The sequence below is a fragment of the Myodes glareolus genome, chromosome 18 (genome assembly GCF_982192425.1).
Source record: "Myodes glareolus chromosome 18, mMyoGla1.1, whole genome shotgun sequence".
Taxonomy (NCBI): Eukaryota; Metazoa; Chordata; class Mammalia; order Rodentia; family Cricetidae; genus Myodes; species Myodes glareolus.
The window spans coordinates 9,669,824-9,684,859 of record NC_142043.1 but is presented as its reverse complement, the minus strand read 5'-3'; the positions used below and the strand labels follow the sequence as shown (position 1 = coordinate 9,684,859).

The window sequence follows — 15,036 nt, the reverse complement described above, 5'->3', positions numbered from 1 at the left end:
CTTGCCTGGTGCTGGGACAGAAGTGTGTACCCCGCACTAGACTTTCTCCGTGGTGCTGGAGACCAAAGTCAGGTCCTCAGGCCTCTGCACAGCTAGTGCTTTGCTGGTGGAGCCACCTCCCGAACCCCACAAAGCTCTGAAGCGCTAAAGCAGCGGTTCTCAACCCGTGGGTCGCAGCCCCGTTCTGGCGGTCAAATGGCCTTTTCACAGGGGTCACTTACGACTATAAAAACCAGATATTTACATTAAGATTCATAACTGTAGCAAAATTACAGTTATGAAGTAGTGATGAAAATAATTTTCTGGTTGGGGGTCACCACAACATGAGGAGCTGTATTGAAGGTTCACAGTATTAAGAGCCACTACTATAAAGCACACAGCCCTCCAAAGGTGGGGTCAAACACTGCCGCCTTCAGGCCAGGCTTCACCTGTGAGCGCAGAGAATCAGACCCCGGAAGCTAATGAACAGAAATGTAAGAAGGGGCAGAGTTAGAGAGGCAGGTGTCTATGCTTTTTTTCTGGCCTTTTAAAAATTTATTTTATGTGTATGTTTGCATGCATATACCGCATACATGTACCACATACATGTCTGGTACCTGAGGAGGCCAGAAGAAGGCATCAGCTTTCCCTGGAAATGGAGTTATAGATGGCTGCAAACTCTAGTCCTCTGCAGCAAATGCTCTTAACTGCTAGTTTGTTTGTTTTGTTTGGTTCAGTCCTGGGGATGAAACCCAGGACCTCTCACATGCCAGGTGACCGCTCTACCACTGAGCCGCAGCCCCAGCCTCTGTGTGCAGGTTTCTGTCAGAGACATACAGATCTTTCAGCAGAAACAATGGCAGTGGCACAGGTTGCACTAATAACCAAGTTTGTCCTCCTGCCTCAGTTTTTTGTGTATTTGGATTACAGCTGGGTGATAATGTTACAGCATTATCTGAATAACAGTCTCTCATTGTAGCCCTGGCTGTCCTGGAACTGTCTGTGTAGAGCAGGTTGGTCTTGAACTTACCTAGCAATCCTCCTGCCTCTGCCTTCCTAGTGCTGAATTTAAAGTGTGTGAGCCATTATGCCCAGCATCTGAATGATACTATTTCATGTTGAAATGTTTTTTCTTCTATTCCCCCATGGCACTTTTGATGTGGACAGTCCATTAAACCTCAAAGAAGTAATTCATTTAACAGATATTTCCCAGGGTTTCCTTGGGTCTACAAATCTGCTACTTCAGAGGCCAAAGGTATGAACAGAAGCCCGTGTCTGTCCTCCCCGAGGTTGTAATCCCAGCTCTTCTTCTAATTCTGGAACTGGAGAGCTCAGCTTCTCACATGTACTGAGCAGCGCTGGGCCTGCCCCCAGCCCTGTGTCTTCATTGTAGCATTTCAGTGAGTCAGTGCTTCCACGAACACACTCAAGGGTGGAGCCCGTGGACGTGTCACACAGAGTGAATCAGCCATCCTGTGATGGAGTAATCAAAACTGATTCAGCATGGCCTGAGCCTCTGCTGGCCTGTCTCTGTGTATGTGGGGACATTCTGCCACTCTCTTCTTTTTTCCTGAGACAGGGCCTCACGTAGCCCAGGCTGACTCCAAATTGACTGTGTATCTGACAATTATCTTGAACTTTTTCCTGAGTCACCCATTTTCAACACTTCAGTTCTGAGATTACAGGTGTGCACCACCATGCTGAGTGTGGGAGGCATTCCTGAGATTACAGGTGTGCACCATCATGCTGAGTGTGGAAGGCATTCCTGAGATTACAGGTGTGCGCCACCATGCTGAGCGTGGAAAGCATTCCTGAGATTACAGGTGTGCACCTCCATGCTGAGCGTGGAAGGCATTCCTGAGATTACAGGTGTGCGCCACCATGCTGAGCATGGAAGGCATTCCTGAGATTACAGGTGTGCACCACCATGCTGAGTGTGGAAGGCATTCCTGAGATTACAGGTGTCTACCACCATGCTGAGTGTGGAAGGCATTTCTGACCAGAGTTCAGGGAAGCCTGTTGGCAAGGTTTCCTTAGAGATCTAATTGACCTTAGAGCCTGGCTCATTACAAAATCCCCCATGAGTCCTTGAGGTGAGTCCTAGCAAGGCCAGCAGGCAATGACTTCTACTAAAGTGTAAGTCTTGGTCTGTCTGGGTGTGTGTGTTGTGTATATGTGGTACATGTGTGTGAGTGTGTGTTGTGAGTGTGGTGTATGTGTGCAAGTATGTTGTGTGTGGGTGGTGGTGTGTGCATGCATGTATGTGTGTGTGGTACACTTGTGTGCGGTGCATGTGTGTGTGGTATGTGTGTATGTATGTGTGGCAATTGTAGTAGCAGCAGTAGATGTTTCAGGAAGTGAAAGTCTAACTCCCTGCTCTGGCATTCTGTCCATGCCTTTGTTGGAGAATGATGTCCAGGCCTGAGTGGCCAAACTCTATAGTCTCTCAGTGACTTAAGAACTGGTGTTGATGACCTAGATGTTCTCACATCAGCAGGGGTCCCAATTCCAAGTGATTTTCTTGTTTCCACTCCAAGAGTGGGCTGAGATTAGTGTGCATGAGTGCAAGAGCAAGTGTGTGTGTGTGTGTGTGTGTGTGTGTGTGCGTGTGTGTGGTGCATGCATGCAAGTGTGTGCTGTGTGTGTGTGGTGCATGCATGCGAGTGTGTTGTGTGTGTGTGGCATTTCCAAGCTCAGCATTACTGACATTTTGGGTGAGGTAATGGCTGGTGAGGACCATCCTGTGCACTGCAGGACACTTGACAGCACCCTGACCTTGTCTGTCCATTAGTTCCACGTGGCGATAGTTCCCATTCCTGTTTATAACAACTGAAAATGTCTCCCAATACCTGACACCAGTGGGGGACACCTGACACCTACTGGGGGACAGTTTACACCCAGTGAGGGGCACCTGACATCCGGTGGGGACACCTGACACACAGTGAAGAAACATGGCTGTGGTTTCTGTCAAAAATAGGAGGGATTTATTGTCTTAGGTTCTAGGGCACCCAGGGGTGCTGGCTTAAAAGTGCAGCTAGTCGTGACTCCAAGTTGTCAGTTTCCTTCTCTCTCCTCCCTACCCAGTTTCTCCCTGTCACTCCGCTCTCCTTCTGTTTGGCTCATTCTCAGGCAGCTGATTCCAATGTGGTAAAATACAGAACCAGAGTTTGGCACCCTGCTGGCCACCAGCCTCTGCACAGGGTTCTGAGTAGCCACAGAGCTGATTTCGATTGGCTCCTCCCAGTCACAGTCTGTGTGGTCAGGGCCTTAGGGCTGTTCTCGGGGGTAGGGCAGCCCCATCAGCAGAGCCGAAGGATGGAAGGAGGTGCAGAGCTCCGATCCATAGTGCCCATGATCCTTTGCTTTTGTTTCCTTTTCTTGATGCTTCCTTAATGTGTCCCGAAGACTCAAACTTCTGGGACATCATCTTGTGTTTCAAGAATATCTTTATATCCACTCTTTATCTTGTAAGGAACCTTTCTACAGCTTTCCTCTCCCATCATGCCCTGGCCACTCATGTCTCCAATAAGGCAATTTCATTCCTTTAAACAACCATTTAGGGCTAGAGAAATAAAGAATACAGCCAGTGTGGTGCTTGCCATACAAGCATGAGGACCTGAGTTTGATTCCTGAAAGTCTTGTAAAAAAAAAAAAAAAAAAAAAAAAAAAAAAAAAAAAAAAAACAGGTATGGGGGCACACACTAGTAATCCCAGCACTAGGGATGCAGAGCAGGCTGGATCCCTGGGACTCAGCAGCCAAATATTCCGGTTCCATGTAAAAGGTGAGAGACCTACAGAAAAGAAGCAATTATATGGACAGTATTCTGAGGCATGTGTAATACCTGAGGTCGGCCTCTGGGCACCACAGGCATGCACACATGCATTAACGTGTACTCACAAAAGGAACGTTTGCAAAGTTTGATCCTCATTGGCCACATATCATTGGCTCTTATAGTGAAACAAACAAACAAAAACCAAACAACTCCTTCCTAGTGCAGAGTTTGGATGGGGACCATTTCCTACAGAGCCTGTTTCCCTTTTCCTCTTTATAGAAGTTCAAGCTGCCACTGACCCAGCCGAAGAAACGTATAACCGAATCGAGGGACAGACCTTGGCGGTGAGCTGTCCCTTCAACATCATGAAGTATGCAAGCAGCCGGAAGGCTTGGCAGAGGCTGCCGGATGGAAAGGAGCCCTTGACACTGGTGGCCACAGAGAGGCCAAATGCAAATCCCAGTGAAGTCCGTGTGGGGAAGTACACACTGAAAGATGACCCTTCGGAGGCCATGTTACATGTCCAAATGACAGATCTTCGAGTGGCAGACTCTGGATTGTATCGCTGTGTGATTTACCACCCTCCTAATGACCCTGTTCTGCTCTTCCATCCTGTCCGCCTGGTGGTGACCAAGGGTGAGTGACCAGGAAGTGTCTGGGGAGAGGGAGGGAGACGTAGGCCTGGCAAGGATGGGGCAGTGGACCAGAATTCCTAGCAGCTTGACTTCCTGTCAGAATTTCCTTGCCTGCCATCCAAGGCTGTTGGCAGGCACTTGGTCCAATAGTAATTCGGGGTCCTTGCGTATGGGTTCCCCTTGGGCAAAGATAAAGAGTAGACTTTGAACATGATCTAGTCTCATTTCTGAATCTCTCCTTAGAAGTCTTGTCCTTAGGAAGTCTTTTTTTAAAATTAACCATTTAGCTTATTTTAATGTTTCTTCATAACAATGTCATAGCCAACATTATAAATATGGAACTATACATTTAGGACATTTCTGACTTAAGCAATAAATCTGTTCCATCAAAGGTTCAGGATACCCTTTTGTGCCACCTCATTTTCTTCCACACAATTCACCTCAGAACCGGCCATCACCATCTCTGAAGCAAATTCAGAATGTTCTTCGAAGACGGCAAGAGTCTTCAAGGCCACGTTTACCTCCCCACAAGCTGCTAGTGCCATTTCTGCGACAGTCATCAGTCAGAGGTGGGGAGGGTTTGGGGAAGGAAGTGCTCAGCCTTACAATGGGTACACTCTGTTCTCCAGGCATTTCCTGGTTTCTACAGTTTGGATTGGATTTGCCATTCTCTGGCTTGGTGCTGGACATTCCCTCCTCCAGAGGAGCATCTCTCTAAAACTCAGAGCCCTCTGTGGGGGACCCTCCTATGTAACTTATGGATCCTCCAGGATCTCCCAGGTCATCAGGGCCTCTGCAGATCGGCGGTGGCATTCTTCTGCTCTGGGGTAACATGCTAATCTACATGCTGTTCATTGGAGGCTTTTTTTCAGTCAAGAGAGACTTTAAGTTTGCTTGCTTGTAAATCTCCTTTCAAGTCACTTCATAGCGACCTTGGCAGTTGGTGGCTCCTCAAGGGACACCATGGCGTCATTTTCAGGCTTTCCTGTTTCCTTATTCAGGTACACTTGGATTGCGGATTGCCGAGTTCTCCTGTTCATCCCAACAATCTCCCGATGCTTAAGGAAATCTGTGGGATCCAGGGTCCCACTACCATTTGATTCTTGGACATAAATTGCACTGTTGGCCAAGTCTTCAAGATTTATAGGGAGATTTATAACACGGAAAGATCTGCCCCTTCATCCATGGGTCCACCAGGCTTCTAGAAGCCATCTCGCTCTCCGGTGCCCATTCCACCCTGTTCACCCCCTTGCCCACCTCTGCTCATGCCTCCCAGGTGCCTCTAACTCTCTCCTGGTCCAGGAAACCCTTCAGACTCTTGCCCATAATCACATGGGCTACTAGAGTGTAGGATGGGCTCCTCAGAATGCCACTTTATAGGCTATGTTGACTTGGCTGTAGGATCCAGCCTGAGCAGGGCAACTGGAGGGAGACAACTACTTTGTTGCCCATAACTAGTGTTGTTCCATGGCTGCTTGCCCATAGTTCTGCTGAGAGACCCTGCTCAGGTCATAGCTAGACAGCTGTGAAGAGAAATGGCTGGTAGGAGCATGACCTGAGAGAGCCAGGAGTTCGGAAGTAATAAAAACACTGGAAAGTTGGGGTCAGGAGGTCTTGCACAAGTTATGTCTTATGCCAAGGACGTTTATTAAGAAGTACAGCATTAGTCAGGCATGGTAGCACACACCTTTGATCCCAGCCCTTGAAAGAGAGGCAGGTGAATCTCTGTGAGTTCAAGGGCAGCTTGATCTAGGTAGTGAGTTCCAAGACAGCCAGAGCTACATAGTGAGAATCTGTCTCAAACACACACAGACACACACACAGACACACACACACACACACACACACACACACACACAGAGCATCCTTTTTGCACTTTGCAAGAGGACATGGGATAGAGGCAGCAGAAAGCAAAGTCAGCGGGGATCAAGCAATATTGCATGACGGGAACACAGGAGATCTCAAGCGTGAAACAGACCGAGTGCGCAGCAGCCGCAGGACTGGCAACTCCAGTCTCTTTAGTGGGGAAAGTCTAGTTTCCAGGAACTGAAGCTTTAACCCCTTTGAGGCCCAGGCCCTAGGCTCAGATCAAACATTGCCTTGTTTGCTCCTGGGCACGGACACAGAATTGGTGTTCCCTTTGTCTTTTCATCAAGGCCTCTGAGAAAGTATTGGATGAGCCCCACTCCTAACAGAATAGAGTAGAGGTGTGGTGACTGGCTACAGGGGTAGCTCTTGGGACCTAGGGCCAACTGTAGTCAGTCTGTCCATGTCTGAGGCAGGACTTGTTCTACCCCTCTGTACTAGATTGAAGTTGACTAGTCTTGGCAGACTTTTTACTAGCCTGTGGTGGGTAGGCATGGTGGCTGCTGTCTGCTGCCCATAGGCTGGGTAAGCAGGTTGAGTGCTGTATGTCAACTAAGCTGCATAGATGGCCTTAGTGTTGGTGACTATGGCGTTGATGGTATCATAAGCAACAGTGTCATAGCCCTGGACAGGCTACCTCTGTGCCTGCAAGGCAGTTGGAGGCTGTCCATAAGAAGTCACGTATGCAGTCTACCCATAGGGCTGGAGGTCTGAGGACTGGGTAAAACTGACATCAGTAGGGGGTCCAGGTTCCAAAGATTTGTGGCCCATGTAACTGGGTAATGTGTGCATGTCCTTGAATTGACTGGGCTGTGGACAGTGTAGCCCTGCTGGATTGCAGCTTGGCTGCAGGTACTGTAATGTTGTAACACATAGACAGAAGACCCTCCTACACCACTGTAATCCATGGGTGCTATGTTCTCTTCTTAGGAAGCTCTTGCAATTTACTCCTCCCAAGATGCCCTTGGGCCCCCTCTCAATGGACTTCTAAACTGTGTATCTCAGATCTTGCTGTGGGCATGAACCACCTGAACTCCTTATTTCATGCAGACTCTGGCTCAGCAGACCTGAAGTGACACTTGCTTATGAGGAACAAGTGTACAGGTTCACTTCAGTAGGGACCAATGCACCTATACATTATCCATATCCATATCCATATCCATATGGATTTCTGAATTCACCTAGGAAGAGCTGGTGCCTTGCTGGGCTCTACACCCCCAGTAGTAATAGAGGATGATCAAGGATGGCAGAGAAAAGAGAAGCAGGCCTCCCTTCCTAGAGCAGGGAGTCTGTGCCAAGTCCAGACTGCGGCTCACATGCAGTGCAGCAGTAAGGACACCTTAGAGAGACGTGACTTACAGAGGCAGAGAGAGCTGTGGGGGGAGAAGGGGGAGGTGCAGAGCTGGCCAGCAGCAGAGGAGAAGGTTTCCACAGCTCAGACAGCCCGAGGAGTCTTTCCTTCACGCCTCTCCCGCCTCCTCCTTTTCTCCTTCCACTCGTCTGTCTCTGTCTCTGCTTCGGGCTGGCTTCTTTGGATTTTAGTAAAAACATCCTTGCATCTTGAATAGCCATGTTCTTTTCCCTCCCCAGCTCACTTCTCTTCTCCTGCTCATCCATCCATCCGTCTCTCCCTCCATCCATCTTCCGTCCATTACATGTCCATCCATTTATCTCTCTACACCATGTGTCTTCTCGCAGATTCTTCAGATCCGTCTACTGACATTGTGACTACTGTACGCCCGACTGAAGTTCCCACCCGGACAACCACAAAACACCTGCCCAGAAACAGAACTATGACCCCATCCACAGCTGCTGTCTCTTCTGACCCTGGAGTCACCTACACAAACATGACAAATGTTCCCAGGTGTGTTTTCTGGGCTCCTGGTTTGGACACCCTTTATCTCCTAGTCCATGTGCTGAGAGGATGTGGAATAAAGCTGTGGTGGGCTGGAGCAGGAGCGGACAAGTCTGTGCAGAAATTCCCAGGGAGGGAGGAGGTGGCAACTGACGAGGAGGAGGATCCCACCCTCCCCAGCTCGCCCTCTGTGTCTCCCTGCACATCAGAGTAGTAAGAGGAGGGAAAGGGCATTTTTGATGAATACTTTCAGTCCTGCCAACCCAGAAGCAGATGAATTCCCATGTCAGATAGACCAGCTGTGTATGTAACAGTGGGTGAGCCAGCGACCCCTTGTGGCTTCAGTTTCCAAGGATACTGCTGAGATACTAGAACACCAGAGGATGCTGCCTGCCACCTCCCCAGGTCTATGAGTCTCTCTAGTAATGCTCTTTGTGTTGTTTAACTGACTTAGTTTGTTTTGTTTGATTTTAGTACTGGTGTGAGCACTCCGCTCCACACTGATGGAATGGCAGACCGTTCATGGAGACGGTGGCAGACTCATAGCTCCCTTTTCACAGTGTCAGGGATCAAACTAGCCCAGCCCTTTGTCTCAATATTTTAAAATAAGATTTTTCAGGAGATGTTTAACCTGTTTTTATGTTTGTCACCTCTCCATCATTGTAACAAATGACCCAGACAATAGGCTTAAAATGGGACAGGTTTATTTTGGCTCCAAGTTCTAGAAGTTTCAGGACACGGCTTTTGGATCTGTGGTGAAGCTGCATATCATGGTGACAGCATATGACAAAACCTTTCCCTCTGTGGTCATGACATTGAGAAAAATGAAGAGGAACGGGTCAGGCTGTGGGTGCACTTTTTCTTTGGGAACGGATGCACGTGGATGGTGGCCCAATGAGTGAGTGAGCGCATACTTGAATAGATATTTGCATGCGTGGATTAATGGATGGATAGATGAATACATAGAAAGATGAATGAAAGGGTTTCTCCATGTAGCCGTGACTGTCCTGGAACTCACTCTGAAGACCAGGCTGGCTTCAAACTTACAGACATCTTCCTGCTTTTTCCACCCAAGTGCAGGAATTAAAGACATGAGCTACCACCGCTCAGATAATTTTAAAAACTCTTTTATCTCAAAAATTTCCATGAATTTGGGCATTTATGTCACTTTGCACATTATCACATATACAAAATGTCTTCTAAACATTGGAATTGTCTGCACTGGAGAGATGGCTCAGAGGTTAAGAGCACCAGCTGCTCTTCCAGAGGTCCTGAGTTCAAGTCCCAGCACCCACATGGTGACCGACAACCATATATCTCCAGACCCAAGGGATCTGACACTCTCTGCTGGTCTCCACAGGTAGGCACTGTACCTAATTGGTACACAAATACTCATTCAGGCAAACACTTATATACATAATTAAAACTAAATAAAATCTCAAAAGCAGACTTTGCAGGTGATCCACAGTGCAGACATGAGGCGGTGGTACAGCAGGCTGATCGGCAAGGGTTTAGCATTTTAAAACAGTCCTCTAGACCTTGGCATATGGCTCAGAGGATGGGCTGTGGGTGCTCAAGGCTCTGGTTCCAGGCTCAGCGCCAAGGAAAAAATATTTCTAGTGGTCATGACATTCATTCCCCTGAGTGTGGATTCTTGTTCCAGGCGTGGAGGCAGACACACTGTCCTCTGTCTGAGCATGTTCCACTGGTGCCACCTCAAGTGCCTGGCATGGAGTAACTGCCTTCGTGGGGCAGTGAAAGTTTGCAGTCTAGGGAGAGTCAGTATTCATCTTCCCTTCTTTTAAAAAAACATTTATTTTTAACTAGGTGTGTCTGCATGTGCACGTGCATGTGTGAGCTCAGGGGCTGGTGCAGTCTGGAAGAAGTGTTGGAACCCTCAGAGTTAGAGTTACAGGGAGCTGTGAGCTGCTCATTGTGGGTCCTGGGCATGTAACTCAGTCCTCTGGGAGAGCAGTGCGTGCTCTTAACCACCAAACCATCTTTCCTGAAGTTAGTCTGTCTCTGTTGCCTTTGTTTTCCCAGGCACAGGAGGTACATTGTGGCTCACATTGTCACTACTGGTATACCCCTGCCACCTGCTAACTTTATACCACATGACTGAAGCATGAGATTATTCACCAATTATTAGTATTCTATGACATTTGTGACTATTTTGTTGGCCAGAGTCCAGGCAGGACAGCGTCAGTCATCCCAGATGTCTGCAAGAAAGAAAAATGTTTGATTTCAAGTTGTTTGCCCAGGTGACAGGAGAGCAAAGACTGCCCTGCTGATGGACAGGCATGGCAGGGAGCGCCATTTTCCTGTGACAAGCTTACTTTCTCAGAGATGGGTCATGGGAAAGTAAGCCTTATGAAAATATTTTAGGAAGTAATCCCTGGCAGAGCCGTCAGGGAAGTGCAACGAGGAAGGGAAGTCAACAGAGGGTCATAAACAGGGCCAATCTCCCAGGTGTGGCATAGACTGGGTCCTGCAAGGGAATCTGGGTACCAGTTGAAACTGCTTCAGTTGGAGGCAGAAGGCTTAGAGTGAAAATATAAAAATATTTACAAAATTTATATTTATAAAAATATAAAAATTATATATATGTATACATACATATATACATACATACACACACACACACATATATATATATATACATATATATATTACTGCATCCAGTCATTGGGTAGGGGAAGCCCTAAGCAATGTGACATCAGAGACCCCACAGGCAGGTGAGGAGCTGCTGTAAGGGGTTGTGCCCTGGAGCCCAGTGCATGAAAACAGCTCGGGGTCCAAGGAACTACAATGGGACATTGGCAGGTGAGACTTAGGAAGCAATGGCGTTAGCCAAGACCAGAAGCAGGGAGGGCCTTTCCAGCAGCAGGCTCCCCCGAAAGCTGAGGCTGCCACCAGGGTAGGTACTGTGGCAACCACAGGTGAGAGACAGGAGCTAGCCTCCCTATCCTGGTTGCCTCTCTAGCACTAGGAACTGCTAAACTTATCACGTGGCCTTGGAATATTGTCCCCTTATAGGGCACAGTATGGTAGCCTGGGGTAGAGTCAGCATACATAGGTTGCTCCAGTCCATCACCATTTGCATGAGTACACATACTGCTTTCAAGGTTACTGCTGTGATTTATTCCTTAATTACACTCAGTTCTATTTCCTAGTGATCCTTCATGACTCCTGCCCCATTTATATGCTTATCATTAGCCATGTTTAGAGAAAAATTGTAGCCTGGACTCAGATCAACAACACTTTATCCCACTATGTAGTATGATTGTACCATAGTGTTATTCTCTAAACCTTTCTTGCTTTAGTAAGGTCCACCCTTTACTAAGTAGATCATTGACCAAACCCTCTCATTCTATTTATGTATTTAGATAAGTTCTCATTCTGGGGTCCATGCTGACTGCAGATTTGTGATCTTCCTGCCTCAGCCTACCCACTGTTGGTATTATGGGCATGAGCCCATAATGTCTGGCTTCATGAGCAATTAAGTTCTTATATGTAAAAGGTATGTGGGCCTTGTGCTCAGTATCAGCACTAGGAAAACCAGGAATGTTAAACACGCAAGGTTGCCTCTTCAAAGAAAGAGATGCATAACCCATTGTCTGCACAGAAGGCTGGGAATAGGTTTAGTTAGTAGCCTGGTGACCTGTGATATATACAGGAGTAAGCCACCCCAGGATTCCCCAGACTAATGTTTATCCAGACTCTTCCTTCTAGACCCTTACCTTTAGCACTGTTTCTCAGTCAATAGAAATCATCTTTATGAAAGAGGTTATTTGTACTTTGAAGAGTTTCAATGTTATCCTGTTATTTAAGATTTGTTGTACATACAGAATTGAGTTAATAATAATCAGGAAACTTCCCCTAAAACAAACTCTCTGGGTCAAATTTTGAAGTTTGAACCAATACCATCTACAGAGTTTTGCTGAAACAATTTCCTTCTTGCTAATGCAGACTGATGGTTGTGGCATTTGTAGAGACCCAGCATTTATATATCATGAATACTCTTTGTGGCCTTTGTCTGAATCATTGTCACCTACTATTTTTGTCCTTGTGTCCTACCATGTAGAACACCATGTCCTTATCTGCTTCCCAGCTGCCAAGGTCAGGTGAAGTTCTCTCTCTCTCTCTCTCTCTCTCTCTCTCTCTCTCTCTCTCTCTCACTCTCTACTGGGTGGGCCCCTTTCCTATGTCTACTGCTGTCTACCTGGAACTTGGAGAACCGTTTTGCTAAAATCATGACAAATCTGCAGTGGGGTTTTCAGTAAGGTTGGTTTCTTCTTGGTTTCTGGATGGGGACAATGAAGACTAAGGTAGGACACTGTCCCCAGAAGCAGGTGAGAATGGGGACAGCAGGGATCAGTTTCCCTAGATAAGGACCAGACGCCATTCCACACAGAAGGGCAAGATGCCTGGGTGAACTCCTCCTTATTCTTCTCCTGGACCTGAACCCTAGACTCTCTTGCAAACACATTTCTAATTGGTTATTTTAGGAAGATATAAACTAAACTGCATCTAAACTTTCCCACATTCTGAAGGAAAGCTGCAGGGAGGACCTAAGTTGGAAAGATTGGATAGGGAGGAGTTTCCCAGACTCGGCAGTGTGGGTGGTCATTGATCAACCTTCCATCTCCTCTCTCCACAGGGTCTCCATATCCAGCATTGTTGTTCCTGTGGTCTGTGGACTCTTCAGTAAGACCCTTATCTTCACTGTCTTGTTTGCTGTCACACAGAGGTCATTTGAATGACAGATCATGAAGCCACACAACAGTGACTTATGCCTTTCAGCTGTGTCTATCTCACAGGAGGAGTTGGGGTGGGTGGGGCTGAGGAGGGACTGTGAAATTGAACCTGTAATCATGGGTGACATCTAAGGCCCAGGATGTTCCCTGCTGGCCCTGCTCACTTTCCTCAGTTCATCCATCATCTTGGGTATATGCTCTGCACCCTCAGAAGAGGGAAACCCAACACCCCCTGACCATTCTGCCTGAAGAGTTGCTGGTTTGAACTAAAGATAGCCTTGTGCTCCTCCCTGTTACCATTCATGGGAGTCGTGAGGTTTAAAGGTGACCGCTGCTATTCCCGCTAGGCAGCACAAATCTAGCCACCTGGGCAGGCCCTTGCTTATGAAGCAGCCTGCTCTCTCAGCCTCTAGGACCTTCCTCTCTGGAAATAAAGCACTCAGATTTGTCTTCCTCCGTGGTCTTCTGAACACTCCCAACCATGGACCAAGAAGACAAGATCCCACCTTGAGGATTATGGAACTGAGAGAGAAATCAAGTTAAGCTGGATGCTGTTGTCTGGGAAACTCTTGGAGGAGGAAATGGCATCTGTAGGAAGGGATCAGTACATGCATCAACATGTCGTGTGCATTTTCTCATTGACTCCTCAGTGCATCCCGTGAAGGTTGAGGTGTATGTAACCATAGGGAGACCATAGGAATAGCAGGCCACCACCTCCTGATGGGAATGAGGTCTAGAGAGTTCCCTTGTAGAAGGGCTCCAAAGTCAGAGAGATGGAGAGCCAGGGTTCTGCTGCCAGCTGAATGTCCTCCTTCTGGACTGAGACAGGGCAGGCATGGTGGGGGGGCAGGACCCCATCCCAGGCTGGGGAGGCTGTCCCCAGTGTGCCTCTACCTCCCTCTCACCTCTAGATCTCCTTCCAGGAGCCCTGTGGCCCCAGTGCTGTTTCTGGGACACACACCTATTTTCTTGTTTTCTATCTCCTTGGACTCTAAAGACAAAGGGACCCTGTGGGTGAGAAAAGGATGGAATTTAACTCATTCTTCTTCCACAATGCCTAGGGCCAACTTCATCCTACGCTTCCCAAGAGCAAACACATCTCACCACATAGCATCCAACTCACTTGATCTCAGTCAGAGGCTGAGAAGTGGTGGTTCCACACATCTCAGGTCGGGAAAACACAGTCCTGGTAGGGAGACTTTCCCCTACTCCCATGAAGCGATCCCAAGTCTTAAAGCATGCTTTCAACACAGAAGGACGCTTCCCTGTGAACATGGCTCTCTGTATAATCCCGCCCTGGGTGGCACTGGTAAGCACCGGGCATTTCCAATCCTATAATCTCATCTTTTGGGAGAGGCCTCGGTGGGATTTACTTTATTTTGGTGCTCCGGCATAAATCTTTGAAGAATTGATCCAGAAGTTGATCGTCTCAGGAGGTTTGTTTTCTGCCTAAAGAGCCAAGCAGGAGGCTGTGGTCCAGTTAAGACCCAGTTGGTGTAGAGCTTATCACAGAAGCTTGAGGACCTGAATTCTGTCCACAGAAACCATGTGAAAAAGTTGGTTAGGGTGAACCATTTCTGTATTCTTAGCACTTGAGAGGCAGAGAGAGAGAGAGAGTTCCCTGGGACTAGCTGACTGTCTAGAGACCCTCTCCTGGTCATTGAGAGATCATGTCTCAAAACAAAAAATTAAACAAATAAAACCAAAAATCAGGGAGGAAAGCTCTTACACACACACACACACACACAGATAGATACACACACGCACACACAGATAGATACACATACACATGCACACACAGATACATACACATGCACACACAGATACACATACACACACAGATACACACACATGCACACACAGATACACAAACACACGCACACACAGATAGATACACATACATACATGCACACACAGATAGGTAAACATACACACACACACATACAGATAGATACACATACACACATGCACACACAGATAGACACACACACAGATAGATACACACACGCACACACAGATAGATACATATACACACACACAGATAGATACACACACATGCACACACAGATACACAAACACACACGCACACACAGATAGATATACATACATACACGCACACACAGATAGATACACAAACACACACGCACACACAGATAGATACACACACAAAT

At 47.4% G+C, this 15,036-nt stretch overlaps 1 protein-coding gene and 1 pseudogene across 1 annotated transcript in view; one reads left to right on the top strand and one right to left on the bottom strand.

Moving 5' to 3' along the window:
* Trem1 (triggering receptor expressed on myeloid cells 1) overlaps nt 1-13,318 on the top strand; it is a 13,855-nt gene extending 537 nt beyond the window's left edge. The window contains exons 2-4 of the mRNA XM_087897913.1: nt 4,032-4,388; nt 7,952-8,117; nt 12,769-13,318. Coding sequence (XP_087754039.1) covers nt 4,032-4,388; nt 7,952-8,117; nt 12,769-12,871 — 626 coding nt within the window. The 3' untranslated portion in view covers nt 12,872-13,318. The remainder of the gene's footprint in view (nt 1-4,031; nt 4,389-7,951; nt 8,118-12,768) is intronic.
* LOC125407559 (RNA-binding protein EWS pseudogene) lies at nt 6,576-7,161 on the bottom strand (annotated as a pseudogene).
* Nucleotides 13,319-15,036: the final 1,718 nt, after the last annotated feature.